General features: G+C 47.4%; 1 protein-coding gene across 2 annotated transcripts in view; it reads left to right on the top strand.

The window, feature by feature from the left end:
- Positions 1-388: 388 nt before the first annotated feature.
- GLDC (glycine decarboxylase) overlaps positions 389-16511 on the top strand; it is a 117675-nt gene continuing 101552 nt past the window's right edge. For both annotated transcript variants that reach the window (XM_031654223.1, XM_031654222.1), the window contains exons 1-2: positions 389-920; positions 1474-1552. In XM_031654223.1, coding sequence (XP_031510083.1) covers positions 666-920; positions 1474-1552 — 334 coding nt within the window. In that variant the 5' untranslated portion in view covers positions 389-665. The remainder of the gene's footprint in view (positions 921-1473; positions 1553-16511) is intronic.

Below are 16511 nucleotides of genomic sequence, written 5' to 3'. Positions count from 1 at the left end.
GATCACGCTCCCGCAAAGATAAAAGAACCGCCATCTGCCCATATTAATTTCCCTGAGATGAAACATGACAGGGAAAGATACCTCAAAATTAAGGAAATGGAGAGCTTCGAGAATCGTCTTCCATCTCCACGGAGTCCCCCAGGAACTTGGCCTGGAATCTTTGGGCTGTCCCACCTGATCCTGCACCATTGCGGCTCCACACCCTGGCAGGGGGCGTACGGAGCGTCCCGGGCCCAGGCACCAGCCAGCGTCGGAGTGGGCAGGACTGGAGATGGCAGCCTCCGGTCCAGGGAAAGCGGGACTCTACGGAAGGGCTGGGAAGAGGGTAGGGAGAGGGGGCGGGGGCGGGAACTGTTCCGCCCCGTCCCCTCTGTCTACTTTCATTGGCCAAGGCTTCCTGGCCCCAACCCACCTCCCGCCTCCAGGGCGCCGCTTAAAGTGTGCGGAGCAGGTGCCTTGGGTGGAGCCACAACTTTGCGCGAGTGTCTTCGTTGAGCGCAGCGCCCATTCATTGCCCGCGAGCGTCCATCCATCTGTCCGGCCGGCGGTCCAGCGAAAGGGGCTCCAGGCCGGACGCAGCAGCCAACCGGGGGACCCAGGCCAGGAAAGGGGCCGAGAACGCGGCTGAACCTTTCGGGCCGGGGCAGGGGACTGTGGCCGCGGCCATGCAGTCCTGTGCCAGGGCGTGGGGGCTGCGCGTGGGCCGCGGGGTCGGGGGCGGCCGCCGCCTGGCTGAGGGATCGGGGCCCTGCTGGGCGCCGCGGGGCCGGGACAGCAGCAGTGGCGGCGGGGACAGCGCCGCGGCTGGGGCCTCGCGCCTCCTGGAGCGCCTTCTGCCCAGACACGACGACTTCGCTCGGAGACACATCGGCCCTGGGGACAAAGACCAGAGGGAGATGCTGCAGACCTTGGGGCTGGCGGTAAGGACCTCCACCCGGCCCTCCGCGGCCTCCCCTCCGCCCCGCCCGGGTTCTGCCTGCGCGGCCTCCCGGCTCCTGCCCTGAGCTCTGCTGCGCTCCGCGTGGTCCCCGCACCCTGGGTCCCGGGCCGTGGCGTGGAAGCGAATTCGTGCCTTTGGTCCTTGTGCCTTCTCACGTCTTAACTGCTTACCTTCTCCTGCACCCAGTCTTCGTGCCTCAAAAGTGTACTTTTTTAAACCACCCCCAGGCCATGTAGCCCTGTGGATGAACCTTAACTTTGCAAGAGGAGGAAGACCCCCTGGTTAAGAGTGGGCTTACCGGTTAGCTCCGGTTGCAATTGAAATCCAACCCCCAGTGGCGGAATCTCCACCCCGCTTCATGATTTTCTTTCCTCCAAGTCATTCTGGCTTGCTCAAAGTTTTCCTTTTCTCTTTAAAAAGAACCCTAATTAGGCGATTTAAATGAGGTTCCCACAAGCCTTTGTAGTTGCAAAACACAGAGGTGACTCTTTTAACTCAGAGGCGCTTTCCTCTGCCTTGCGTTTTAATTTTAGAGCATTGATGAATTGATCGAGAAGACGGTTCCTGCCAACATCCGTTTGAAAAGACCCTTGAAAATGGAAGACCCTGTTTGTAAGTGGCCGGGAGGGCTCCCTTGGACTCGGCTTATTCTGGCCTGTTTGCCTTTTGTGGTTTCCTGAAGATCCAGCTCTGGGGTTAGGATTGCTCAGGACTGGGAATGTATGGATGAAAATAAAACAGTGGCGGGTACCTCCGGAACCGTCAGAGGGTGGGATATTTGGTTCTTGGAGCAGACAGTTTTGTGTTAGGAGGGAGTCGATGTTGTGCGGTTCTTGATCTTTATCCTAGGGCCCCCGCAGGTTCCCCTGCGTTTTGTAGCAGATTCCCCACTTCCTAGGCACCCTGTCACCGGTCAGGGTGCTCTCATACTTTGGGTTGAGAGGTGTCATCACCTGCGCAGATCTGGATAGACTCAAAGGATCTAGGAATTGCCTAAGGTTGTGCAACTGGGGAAGTGACCAGACATCTGGCCTCCCTCCCCCACGCTTCTTTAGATCGCAGTAGTTTCCAGTTGTTTTCTTATCTCACGTCCAAATTTTATTATTTACCAACTGAAAGGCAGCAGTACTTTCCGAGTCCGAATGGTTTTACTTTTCTTTCCTTTTTCTCTCTCTCTTTTTTTTTTTTTTTGTTGAGACGGAGTCTGGCTCTGCCGCCCAGGCTGGAGTGCAGTGGCCGGATCTCAGCTCACTGCAAGCTCCGCCTCCCGGGTTTACGCCATTCTCCTGCCTCAGCCTCCCAAGCAGCTGGGACTACAGGCGCCCGCCACCTCGCCCGGCTAGTTTTTTTGTATTTTTAGTAGAGACGAGGTTTCACCGTGTTAGCCAGGATGGTCTCGATCTCCTGACCTCGTGATCCGCCCGTCTCGGCCTCCCAAAGTGCTGGGATTACAGGCTTGAGCCACCGCGCCCGGCCTCTTTTTTTTTTTTTTTAAGGCAGAGTCTCTGTCGCCCAGGCTGGAGCGCTGTGGCTTGATCTCCGCTCACTGTAACCTCCGCCTCCCCGGTTCAAGCAATTCTCCTGCCTCAGCCTCTGGACTAGCTGGGATTACCGGGGCGCACCACCACACCAGGCTCATTTTTATATTTTTAGTAGAGACAGGGTTTCTTCATGTTGGCCAGGCTGGTCTCGAACTCCTGACCTCAGGCAATCCGTCCGCCTCGGCCACCCAAAGTGCTAGGATTACAGGCGCGAGTCACTGTGCCCAACCCCAAATGGTTTTTCTAGAAAAACACGCAAGTAAGATTTACATTTGGTTAAGAAAGGTCAGTTTAGTCATAGAGTTTCTTAGAATTTTATTTTAGGTTTAAAATATTTTTAATGGTCCAAGATTGCTTTTCACAGGTATTTTTATGTGGGTATTTGACTTGCATGGGGTGGGAAGACAATCTATAAGTCAAGGGCACAGGCAGAGCTCTTAAAAAAAATCTCATCTGGGGGCCGGGCGCGGTGGCTCAAGCCTGTAATCCCAGCACTTTGGGAGGCCGAGACGGGCGGATCACGAGGTCAGGAGATCGAGACTATCCTGGCTAACACGGTGAAACCCCATCTCTACTAAAAAAATACAAAAAACTAGCCGGGTGAGGTGGCGAGCGCCTATAGTCCCAGCTACTCGGGAGGCTGAGGCAGGAGAATGGCGTAAACCCGGGAAGCGGAGCTTGCAGTGAGCTGAGATCCGGCCACTGCACTCCAGCCTGGGCAGACAGAGACAGACTCCGTCTCAAAAAAAAAAAAAAAATCTCATCTGGTTATCTCACTTTCAATCATGGAGATACTTACCTCTTTTTCTTCTAGAGTAAAATGAAGAGACAGCAGCTGTTTTATTTTGTTGCTGTGATAGAAAGGATATAGCCTGCAGATGGCAAGCTTTATTTGCTTTATTTTGTGTGAAGGTGGACATTTGAGGTATGGAGTCTATCTGCTTCAGGTTGGCTGCTTAGGCTATGCTGAGGGCTGCTGCCTTTGTTGGTTTCCAATCTGATGGTCATTGAAGAAAAGCTGCATGTTTTGTTGCATTGAACTAATTGGGATGTACGGATAGCTGGAAGGAGCCTTATCTATTTCCATTTTAGAAAATCAGAATCCTGGCTGGGCATGGTGGCTCACGCCTATAATCTCAGCATTTTGGGAGGTCTAGGTAGGTGGATTGCTTGAGGCCAGCAGTTTGAGACCAGCTTGGGCAACGTGGGGAGACCCCATCTCTACAAAAAATACAAAAATCAGCCAGGCGTGGTGGTGTGCACCTGTCTTCCCAGCTACTCTGGAGGCTAATGTGGGAGGAACACTTGAGTCGGGCAGTGGAGGTTGCAGTGAGCCAAAATGGCTTCACTGCACTTCAGCCTGAGTAATAGAATGAGACCCTGTCTCAAAAAAAAAAAAAAAAAAAAAAAAAAGAATGAAAGAAAGAAAAGAAGAGAAAATCAGAATCCTAATTCATTTGATGTGTGAAGAGTGAAAAGTTGTGTATCTTTAAAGCAGGATATTTTAGGTGAATATTTGAACAAGTGAATCGCTTCCTGAGATTTTCAAAGTCAGGGAAGGTTTAGGTTAGCTATTTTTATAATATATATACTCTAAAATAAAATGTTCTTTTCAGAGCATTAGAGCCTGGGAAACATGGCGAAGTTGTGTGTCCTTTTTTAGTTTAGTTCTTGGTTCCAGCTGAATAATTTGAACATCAAGGGATTCTGATTCTTCACTGTGGAAGCGGGCTCCTGAAAAGTAATTTGCAACTTGAGTATAAACTTTATTTTTTTATTTTTTATTTTTTGAAATGGATTCTTGTTCGGTTGCCCAGGCTGGAGTGCAGTGGCATGATCTCAGCTCACTACAACCTCTGTCTCCCTGGTTCAAGCTATTCTCCTACCTCAGCCTCCTGAGTAGCTGGGATTACAGACGTACACCACCACTCCTGGCTAATTTTTTGTATTTTTAGTAGAGATGGGATTTCTCCATATTGACCAGGCTGGTCAACTCCTGACCTCAGGTGATCCACCCGCCTTGGCCTCCCAAAGTGCTGGGTTTACAGGCGTGAGCCACCACGCCCATGCCATATAAACTTTAAACCTAGTAGCTTCTGTGACATTTTGGGCTCATTCCATCTCGTTTGGGATGATTCACCCAGAAAATATTGCACAATCAGAAGTCCCCCCATTCCCTGAAATGGACCAGTTCTCCAATAAAGCTTGCTTCTTGGAATAGTGAGCTGGGGTGTTGGGAGAATGGAGGAGGATGCACCTGCAAAGGAGGAATTTTGACTCTGAGGTGTGAGCGTTTCATGGTGAATGAATATTCTCCAGGTAGGGAGAGCAAATCGGTGCATGTAAGTTCTGGTAGTAGCATTTCCATTTAATAGTGGAGCACCATTACTCAAACTTGGTTTCATGTGAATGCCTGTGTTCTAGTGTAGTCAGAGGAATTCTGGATTAAATATTTGTTTGCCATGTACAGAGAAAGCTGTAGTGAGAGCTAGTTATAGGAGTGTTAAATGTCCTCATTGCAGAGTAAAGATTGTGAGGGTTGTAATCAGTTAGGAAATACTTGGGTTACTTATTACACATAACTCAGTAATCTCAGACATTTGCGTAATGCTTACCATGTACTGGACACTCTTTAACATGCTCTCGTGTATTAATGTATATTACAATCCTATGAGGAAAATACCATTAATACTTCTGTTTTAAAAATGAAGAAACCACATTCAGATGATGCATGACTTGCCCAAGGTCATAACTGGTAAGTGGTGGAGGCCGAATTCAAATCCAGGCAGCCCAGCTCCACTGTCCACACTCCATCCACTACTTTGCTCTCTCTTCATTTTGTCCTTTGTAAGGTTGTGGGTGTACAAAGTGGAAAACTTCTGTCCTGACTCACCTGGAATGTCCAGTTTACAGATGTGCACAAACCCAGTTGCACTAGAAGCATGCTGCCATATGCCAACTGCCTCAGCAGAATTGTAGCAGCTTCCTGGCAGCACAGATGTGGGAACACTCAGGCCTGCTGCCAGGGCGAGGGAAGGGGTCACGGAAGTGCAATACTGAAGAATGAGCAGTGATGCTCTGCTAGATAAATCTGGGGGAGGGTGCTGGAGGTAGTGGGATTAACATGTATAGGACAGAATGGCCGGACAGAACCAGGGAAGGATGGGTGATTCATCAGTCATAAAGGATGCTCCCCCTCTTCTTGGACAATTCAGGAAGTGCCTTGAAAAAATACTTTGATCATGAACTGGCTGTTAAGTAAGTCATTATTCAGAGAAACAAGCAAAGCTATTCAGTTCAAAATCCTATCCTGTTCAAGTGAATCCCCCATTCCCCAACCACACGCACTCAACAACAACAAAAGACTAGAAGGATATGTGTCACTGGGAACACTGGTTTCTCTGAATGGTGCCCTTATTAGTGGTTTTAGCTTTCCCTTAATTACTTTGCAGTTTTGGAATTTTCTGCAGTGTAGGTATTCATTTTATAATTAATTCAAAGTTAAAAATTACTTTATGACCAAAGCCAGTTACTTTTAGCTGTGGTATGCCTGGCTGTGTAGTCTTTTCAGTGAATTCATCTCAAGGTAACTAGACTGAACTAGACTGAACTAATCTTAGATAAACTGCAGGGATTAAAGTTTACACAAAATTGCACATTGCTTGTGGAAGAGAGAGGAGAAACTAAACCCTCCAATGTTCACATTATTCAACTAGAGCTGAGGAGATGAGTTGTCAGAATGGTGGACTTGTGCCAGCTGAATGTTCCAGAGTGATTTCTACTAAATGGTTAATGGAGGGCAGTGAGTGGAGGGAGGGAGCATTGTGTAATGCAGCTGCAGGTGTTGGCTTTGTCACCCTCATTGGGTTGTGCACTCTCCTGAGCTGACCCCAGGGGCAACTAGGCCGGGGCAGCTGTTCCCCAGTCCGAGGCCACGACTTGTCTTTAGCCAGATGATGCCCATTGCCAGGTCCATTCCCATTGCACAGACTCCTGCCTGCAGTCTGTGACAAGGCTTTCCTTTGGCCATTCCTGGCTCATCAGTTCCCAACTTATAGGAATTATGATTTCTTTTTTAGGATGATTCTAATAAATTTCCATTAAACGACTGTGGCAGTAAAGACTAGCTAAATGAGAGAAACAAAGGCTATAATGAACTTGCTGCAGCAAGGGAGTCAGACTTCCATTTTGACAGAGGAGAGGAAAGCTTTATTGTGGAAAAAAGGAAAGGCTTTAGGTATGTTCTGATTGGAGGTTGTTTACAAGGGAAGCTGTCTGAGGGTTAACTAGAAGTCGGGCATCTGATATGATTGGTTATGGGTACATATTTGGCTTCGCCTGGTTGGTCCTATGTTGGAAGTGGGACAAAAATTAGGGAAGCTATCAGTTATTAATCAAGTTCTGGCCATTTGGGGCCAATTGTTATGGAAGTTATTGTTCGGTTTCCTGGATTGTCACTAGAGATAGCAATCTGGCTTTCTCTGTAAGTCTAATTTGTAGCAGGCTGGCTTCCTGGATTGTTTATTCTAAGTAAGTGGGTTAGTTTCCTGGACAGGTGTGGGTGAAAGTTCTATTTTTAAATATGGTGTGGTATATGTAGTCCCTCACAGCAGAATCTGCTTTGCCCTTATATTTTTGTCATTAATTTTCAATAGGCAGATACTTGACTGATAACCTTGGACAGTCACCCTGTTGCCTAAATTGTTAAACGTTTACCGATTACTATTGGAAGACACTCTGAGGATATCCCCTTTTTTTTTTTTTTTTTTTTTGAGACAGAGTCTCGCTCTGTTGCCCAGTCTGGAGTGCAGTGGCACAGTCTTGGCTCACCACAATCTCTGTCTCCTGGGTTCAAGTGATTCTCCTGCCTCAGCCTCCCGAGTAGCTGAGACTACAGGTGCACACCACCATGCTCAGCTAATTTTTATATTTTTAGTAGAGACAGGGTTTCACTATGTTGGTCAGGCTGGTCTAAAACTCCTGACTTCGTGATCTGCCTGCCTCAGCCTCCCAAAGTGCTGGGATTATAGGCATGAGCCTCCGCGCCCAGTAAGGATATACATTTGAATAAACATAGTCACTGTCTCTAAGGAGCTTACATCTCACCTTCTTAATATAAATAGGTCAGACAGTTAAAAAGTTCCAGGTGCCATGAGAGCTGTGGGTAAAATGTCATGAGTGTCCAGAAATGATGTGAAATGGGACGGAAAGACAGAGTTAGGAGTTGGAATATATCTTCTCAATGTAAAGAAGCAAAGATGAAGCTGGGCCCAGTGGCTCACACCTGTAATCCCAGCACTTTGGGAGGGTGACGTGGGTGGATCACCTGAGGTCAGGAGTTCAAAACCAGCCTGACCAACATGGTGAAGCCCTGTCTCTACTAAAAATACAAAAATTAGCTGGGCGTAGTGGCGCATGCCTGTAATCCCAGCTACTTGGAACGCTGAGGCTGAGGCAGAAGAATCGCTTGAAACCAGGAGGTGGAGATTGCAGTGAGCTAAGTCGCGCCATTGCACTCCAACCTGGGCGACACATGGTTATTTGAGGGATGGCAACCTGGGATTACGTAGACAGATTGTTTATGTTAGGACAGAGACAAAACAGATTCTGCTGTGAGGGACTACATATACAAATGGGCAATTACCAGACCATATTTAAAAATAGAACTTTCACCCACACCTGTCCAGGAAACTAACCTACTTACTTAGAATAAACAATAATAAACTCGTCTCAAAAAAAAAAAAAAAAAAAACCTCAAGGAAAGGCAGTACCTTCACTGAGAAAAAGGAAGTGGAAAAATGCAATGTGCAAGACATAATTCGGCAAGCACTTGAGTATTGTTGCAGGATCGTCCTTGATGGAATCTTAAATAATTATGCTATCAATTATTTGGGGGATATTCAGATAAATGTTGAAGTATATCATGGTAAAAGTGGAGGGGTGAAAATATTTGTTTTAAAAGTGATGAGGCTAGGTGTGGTGGTTCACACCTGTAATCTCAGCACTTTGGGAGGCTAAGGTGGGTGCATTGCTTGAGCCGAGTAGTTCAAAACCAGCCTGGGCAACATCCTGTCTCTTTAAAAAAAAAAAAGAAAAAAAAAATTTTTTTTAATGTGTTGAGTCCTAAAATAAATTATGATCAGTTTTTCCTTTCTTATTAAAACTAGAAGCCCAAACTAGAAATCTCAGTCTTGGCTGGGCGCAGTGGCTCATGCCTGTAATCTTAGCACTTTGGGAGGCTGAGGCGGGTGGATCACTTGAGGCCAGGAGTTCAACATCAGCCTGGGCAACATGGCAAAACCCTGTCTCTACTAAAAATACAAAAATTAACTGGCTGTGTTGGTGCATGCCTGTTGTTCCAGCTGCTCAGGAGGCTGAGGCAGGAGAATCGCTTGAACCTGGGAGGTGGAGATTGCAGGGAAGAGAAGGTTGCAGTGAGCCATGATTGCGCCCCTGCACTCCAGCCTGGGCGACAGAATAAGGCTTCATCTCAAAAAACAAAAAACAAAACAAAATTAAACCCTCAATCTTGATAAAGTAATAAAGCATCTTTTTTGTTTGTTTGTTTGAGAGAAGTCTCGCTCTTATCCCCCAGGTTTGAGTGCAATGGCTCCATCTCGGCTCACTGCAACCTCCGCCTCCTGGATTCAAGTAATTCTCCTGCCTTAGCCTCCCGAGTAGCTGGGTTTACAGGCACCCACCACCACGCCCAACTAATTTTTGTATTTTTAGTTGAGATGGGGTTTCAACATGTTGGTCAGGCTGGCCTTGAACTCCTGATCTCAAGTGATCTGTCCACCTCAGCCTAAAAGTGCTAGGATTACAATCATGAGCCACTGTGCCCGGCCAATTTTGGGTTTTTTAATTTTATTTTTGAGACGGTGTCTCACTCTGTTGCCCAGGCTGGAGTGCAGTGGTGCGATCACAGCTCACTGCAGCCTCAACCTCCTGGATTCAAGTGATCTCACACCTCAGCCTCCCAAGCAGCTGGGACTACAGGCGCATGCCACCATGCCCAGCTAATTTTTGTATTTTTTCTAGAGACAGCCTTACTGTATTGCCCATGCTGGTCTCAAACTCCCAGGCTCAAGAAACGCTTCCGATTCTACCTCCCAAAATACTAGGATCATAGGCGTGAGCCACCTTGCCCGACCAACTTTATTTTTTAGAGCAGTTTTAGGTTCATAGCAAAACTGAGTGAACGTACAAAGATTTCCCATTAAACCCACTGCCCCCACACAAGCGTGGAGTCTCCCATTATCAGCATTGCCTACCAGAGCATTTGCTACAATTGAACCTATGTTAATGCACCATTATCACCCAAAGTTTTTATTTATTTATTTATTTATTTTTTGAGATGGAGTCTCACTCTGTCACCCAGGCTGGAGTGCAGTGGTGCAGGCGCGATCTTGGATCACTGCAACCTCCACCTCCTGGGTTCATGCGATTCTTCTGCCTCAGCCTCCCGAGTAGCGGAGACTACAGGCATGAACCACCAGGCCTGGCTAATTTTTGTATTTTTAGTAGAGATGGGAGTTTCACCATGTTGGCCAGGCTGGTCTTGAACTCCTGACCTCAGGTGATCCACCCACCTTGGCCTCCCAAAGTGCTGGGATTACAGGTGAGCCACTGCGCCTGGCCTCACCCAAAGTGAAGATTGTTTGTGTTAGGATTCAGTCTTGGTGTTGTACATTCTAGGGGTTTAGACAACTGTAGTGTAACATCTATTCATTATTATCTTTTTTATTTTAAAATCTTTTATTTTCATTTAATTTTATTTATTTTCTTTGAGACAGTATCTTACTATGTCACCCAGGCTTGACTACAGTGGCATGATCACAGCTCTGTGCAACCTCGACCTCCCTGGCTCAGGCAATCCTCTTACCTCAGCCTTCCAAGTAGCTTAGACCACAAGGAGGACCACCACACCCAGCTAATTTTTAATATTTTTTGTAAAGATGGGGGTCTCAAGCCCAGGCTGGTCTCAAGCTCCTGGGCTTAAGTGATTCTCTCATTCTGGTCTCCCAACATGCTGGGATTATAAGTGTGAGCCACCATGCCCAGATCCTATTATTATTATTATATTATTATTATTATTATTATTTAGAGACAGAGTCTTGCACTGTCACCCAGACTAGAGTGCTGTGGTGTGACTATAACTCACTCTAACCTCAAAACGTATTCAGTGCTATCAAACTGAAATCAGTTATACTGTATTATAAATATAGTGCTATTCTTGAGGACTCTTATGGTACATAGGACCATTTGCCCATACATAAAGTGCCCTAGACTACTCAGCTTTTGGTTTTTGGATTGGTGTTTGCTATCACCTTTGTTATCAGTGGGTTATTAAGCTGCTATTGCCAAATCTCCTTCTACAGCTTCCTCCATCTGCTTCCATTCTGCACTTATTGAGAGTCAGTTGTAGAAGATAAGATACTGCTTTAGGCACTTGGTGTACAAAAGTCAGGAGGTAAAAGACGATAAAGATATCCCCAGCTATAGGTTATAACTTATAAGGAAATAGATATTGAATAATTTGATGGATCTGTGAATAGGATGGAGACTTAGTCTGAAGTTATGGCACGAGCAGAGGCATGAAAGTGTGGAAATACATGGTGGTTTGAGGGATGGTGAATAGACCATGTGGTTAGAATGTTAGATTGCAGAGGCACATGGAAAACAAGGTGTGGGGCCACAATATGGAGGGCTCAGAGCCAAAAGGGATTTATTTTTCCCCCTCTAAGTAATGGGTAGACAGGAAAAGTTACTATAGGGAGAAGTGGAAGGATTGATCCTGTGTTTTGCAGAGTGCCTCTGAGATCAGAGGCAGTGAAACCAACTGGGAGACTATTGGAGACTTTACATGTGAGATGTAAATGTGCATTAGTTCAGGTCCACCAGATAGCAGACACCAAAATGATGTTAGATACACAAGACATTTTCACTGGGGGTAGAAGCAGGAGAGGGCAGGGGAGCCTCCAAACTAATGCAGGTCTAACTTTGGTGGAAAGGGAGAGAAGTAGAATGAAGACCGGGTAGAAAGAGTCTTACAGTACAGAGCAGATCTAAGAGAGTTTCCATCAGGCCCACATGGAGTCCTGGAGCTACAGCTGCCCGTGGGAGGAGTCTCATATCTCTAGAGAATGAATGAGTCTGCATTAGTTTTCCTGCAGAGCTTAGTCACTGGCTTGGGGCAGCCCAGGAGAAGCATGGCGGTTTTTTTGTTTTTGTTTTTTTGAGACAGGGTCTGGCCATGTCACCCAGGCTCAAGTGCAGTGGTATGATCTTGGTTCACTGCAACCTCTGCCTCCCAGGCTCAAGCGATCCTCCCTCCTCAGCCTCCCTAGTAGCTGGGACTGTTGGTGTGAGCCACCACGCCCGGCTAAATTTTGTATTTTTTGTAGAGACAGAGTTTCACCATGTTTCCCAGGCTGGTCTTGAACTTCTGAGCTCAAGCAACCTGCCTGCCTCTGCCTCTCAAAGTGCTGGAATTAGAGGCGTGAGGAGCATGGTTTTGGGTTTGTTTGTTTTTTTCTTTTTGAGACAGAGTCTTACTCTGTTGCCCAGGCTGGAGTACAGTGGCACGATCCCAGCTCACTGCAGCCTCCACCTCCCAGGTTCAAGCGATTGTCCTGCCTCAGCCTCCCAAGTAGCTAGAATTACACACCTAGCTCATTTTTGTATTTTCAGTAGAGATGGAATTTTGCTGTGTTGACCAGGCTGGTCTCCAACTCCTGACCTCAGGTGATCCACCCTCCTCAGCCTCCCAAGTGCTGGGATTATAGGTGTGAGCCACCATGCCTGGCCAGGAGCATGGTTTTTGTGTAGACATGGTGGTTGATCCAGAGAGGCAGGAGGTGAGGTGTCAGTCAGTTTCTAGATGGGGTAGTGATGTTGATGTCATTCATTAACAGAGGGGTAACAGGGAGAAGAGGAAGGAGAGATTGGGTCTTGAGCAGAATTGGGTTTTAGATATTCGTGGAATATGCATTTGGAAAAGTTGAAGCAAGAGTTGGAAAGTAGAGTCTAGAGATCCAGAAAGAGAAGAGATGGAGTTGCAGATTTAGTGAGTTTTCTGAATAAATTCGTGAGAATTAGTGAAATTTCCCAGGGATGGAGTGTGGGGAAGAAAGCAGAAACCAGGATATAGGGAAATGAAACATGCAGAAGAAGAGAGGCAGGGCAGTCTGAAATGAAGTCATCAGAGGCAGGAGGATATATTTTCAGGCAGTGAGTTGTGGACCCCTGTGTCATATTCTGGACCTTTCTTAGGCAGAAGAGGGAAGAAAGTCTGCATAAAGACATAAGGATCCTCCGAGGTGGGAGGAGTTGAGGGGCTACGGGTCTGAGGGTCTGACGATCTCTCTGCATGAGAGACAGGAAGCTGAGATTGAGCACTAGGGAAAAGTGAATTTCAGAAGAGCTATTGTGTGCATCTGGGTGGCGAGGACCCTCGATCGGCCTGCAGGCAGGGTCTGCTGAGAGCATCTGGGTGGTGAGGACCCTCGATCGCCCTGCAGACAGGGTCTGCTGAGATTAAATGGTGGGAATTTGTAAGGCCTGTTTGAGTGTCCTCCACCCCACCGTCGGTCAGTGATCTGGAAGTAGGAACAGAGAAATGTGGTGACTGAGTTCAGCCAAGGGGAGGACTTCAAGGTCCGTTAGTCAGCTCAGTGAGGTTGAGAGAGAGGTGGGGCAGTCCCACCCACATTCTGCCTGAAAGCTCAGTGACCCGCCTCAGGAGGCTGGGAGTGAGGGCCCAGGCTGTACGAGGGCGGGTGCTAGAGAACAGGGACGTGAGCTGCTGTGGGTGAATCTGTGTTGTGACTTCCATTCTTTATGTCCTCTTCCCACCCCGCTAAATAGCACTGTGCCTTGTTTTAACAAGTGTCAGTTATATGATGTACGAATAACTTTGATCTCATTTTGACTCAAATTTGCTTTACTTTTTGTAAGTCCAGAGTATTTATACAAAAATGCAAACTGAGAATTTTAGTAAGAATTCTCAATGCCTGTATCATCAACATGCTAACTGACTGAACAAGGAAGAAATAAAATTTTGGAAAATCTGAAATTATTGTAGACACTGCATTATTTTGTTTTTTGTTTTTTTTTTTTTGAGACGGAGTCTCACGCTGTCGCCCAGGCTGGAGTGCAGTGGCGCGATCTCGGCTCACTGCAAGCTCCGTCTCCCGGGTTCACGCCATTCTCCTGCCTCAGCCTCCCGAGTAGCTGGGACTACAGGCGCCTGCCACCGCGCCCAGCTAATTTTTTGTATTTTTAGTAGAGACGGCGTTTCACCGTAGTCTCGATCTCCTGACCTTGTGATCCGCCCGCCTCGGCCTCCCAAAGTGCTGGGATTACAGGCGTGAGCCACCGCGTCCGGCGACACTGCATTATTTTATACAACTTTCTTAATAGCTGCAGGTTTCCACTGATAAATGTTTCTCTGAGGCTCATGCACTTTGAGACGTAGTTGAACCAAATGTGGGAACAATTTGTGCATTATTTATCATCATGATTCTGTAAAGGGTGAGTTCCTGGGAATATTGAGCTAGCTGTATGTGGAAGTTTAGGTGAATTTTCATTGCAACATGTTGATTCACCTGTATTTTCCGAGCATTTACTATAAAAGATTACAATTCACTTGGTGTGATTCTGGGTTAGACCACAAATTTCTCCATATGCCTTTTTTTTGAGACGGAGTCTCGCTCTGTCACCAGGCTGGAGTGCAGGGGCACAATCTTGGCTCACTGCAGCCTCCAACTCCCTGGTTCAAGCTATTCTCCTGCCTCAGCCTCCTGAGTAGCTGGGATTACAGGCACGCGCCACCGCGCCCAGCTAATTTTTGTATTTTTAGCAGACATGGGGTTTCACCATATTGGCCAGGATGGTCTTGATCTCCTGACCTTGTGATCCACCCGCCTCGGCCTCCCAAAGTGCTGAGATTACAGGCATGAGCCACTGCACCCGGCCCACTATGCCTTTTTTTTTTTTTTGAGGCAGGGTCTCACTTTGTCACTGAGGTTGGAGTGCAGTGGCATGATCATGGCTCACTGCAGCCTCAACCTCCTGGGCCCAAGAGATCCTCCCACTTCAGCCTCCCAAGTAACTGGACTACAGGCATGTGCCACCACATGGACTAATTTATTTTATTTTGTAGAGATGGGGGTCTTGCTGTGTTGCCTAGACTGGTCTCAAACTCCTGGGTTCAAACCATCCTCCCCGCTTAGCCTCCCAAAGTGCTGGGATTACAGGCATGAGCCACCATGCCTGGCCCGTATGCCTTTAATCTATAAAAAATTATCTTTTTCTCAAGCATCATACATTGTTTGAGTTGGATTCTTAGGACATAGCCTTCCCTTCTTGTTCTTGCTCTGCAGGCCATGACAATGTACCTTTGGGGCAGCAAAGAGAGAAAACAAATCCTCTGGGACTTCCACTGATTCTCATTTCAAACTCAGCATTTGGCCTCATTACATAGGTTAGTTGGTATTCCAGATAAATTCTATGAATTGCAATGTTTCTCTGTACATTTCTTTAAAAAACATTTGTAGATTAAATGAAAAGGGGCCTCCCACAGGAAGGAGTATGATCCAAGTTCAAGGAGTAAAATAACAGACATGGCATCACTTGTCCCACTCCCCACTGTGAATGTTGTTTTGCTTTGCTACAGCTAGTAGGGTCTTGAAGTTGTGCATCTCTCGGGTGATCAGGAATAGCTGCAGAGACTGCTCACTCCTACAGAGACAAGGAACCATGGAGTCATCAGAAACACAGATGGGACACGCCTCAGCTCCTTTTGAGTGGAGATGTCCTGAGGAGGGTGGTAACCCCTGAGGGTCATGAAGGACTGAAGGAGATGTGGTATTAATTGGCTGAGCAAGAAGACAGGGAAGAGCCTGGCAGGATTAGAGCAAGGAGACTCAGAGCCCCAGGTTGGGCCAGCGTGCTGCTGCCCTGACCACATCCTCACACATGGCACAGCTCTGCCGGTCTGCAAGGATTTTAGGTTCAGTTTCCTCTGTACACTGTGCAGAGTGTATGGATTGGCTTGGCTTCCTGGAATGATTCAACACATTCTGTGATTCAGCTGACTTAGGTAGTGAAACCCTCCTCTGCCCAGGGAGGAAACTTGACAAGTAATAGGGAGTTGGGTCTATGGACTGGGTAAGTGGGCTTGATCCAGGTGGCTATAGGGGAGAGAAAGGAGTGCTATAAATGACTGGATGATGTTGGGGAAAGGCTCAGCATGCAGATGGAATTTGCATCCAAATTCTGAATTCCCTTCAGAAAGAAGAGAAAGTCCTGCTGTGCTGTCATTCATGGTTTGTTTATCTTGATTGACACCTAGCCCCATGCCATGGTTCCTACGCAGATTTACAGCCAAGGATTAAGATGTTGGCAAAGGCCGGGCGCGGTGGCTCAAGCCTGTAATCCCAGCACTTTGGGAGGCCGAGACGGGCGGATCACGAGGTCAGGAGATCAAGACCATCCTGGCTAACACGGTGAAACCCCGTCTCTACTAAAAAAATACAAAAAACTAGCCGGGCGAGGTGGCGGGCGCCTGTAGTCCCAGCTACTCGGGAGGCTGAGGCAGGAGAATGGCGTAAACCCGGGAGGCGGAGCTTGCAGTGAGCTGAGATCTGGCCACTGCACTCCAGCCTGGGCGACAGAGCGAGACTCCATCTCCAAAAAAAAAAAAAAAGATGTTGGCAAGAACAATCTGCCCAGGCAGTCTCTGTCCTCACATTCTGGCCCCAGCTTTCCCCTTACCCTCTAGCAGAGAAAGGCCTTTCTCAAATTGGTGACATTGGGCAAATTCAAATATGAGTGTGTTGGTTTTCAGTCCTGATGACTTCCTTGGAGACCTTTTCCTAGTGTCTTGCCAAGCACATGGAGGGCGAAGAGTGAGGGAGGCTCTCACGCAGTTAGTGGCTGCTGTGTGTGAGGTGCTGCTGGCTGGGCCCCCCAGAACCATGCTTTGTGGATGGCCTGCCGAAGCCCAGGACTGATGGCGTATACAC

This window comes from Papio anubis, chromosome 13 (genome assembly GCF_008728515.1).
Source record: "Papio anubis isolate 15944 chromosome 13, Panubis1.0, whole genome shotgun sequence".
NCBI classification, from domain to species: Eukaryota; Metazoa; Chordata; class Mammalia; order Primates; family Cercopithecidae; genus Papio; species Papio anubis.
The sequence above is the reverse complement of the archived record's forward strand: the minus strand, read 5'-3'. Positions and strand labels throughout refer to the sequence as shown.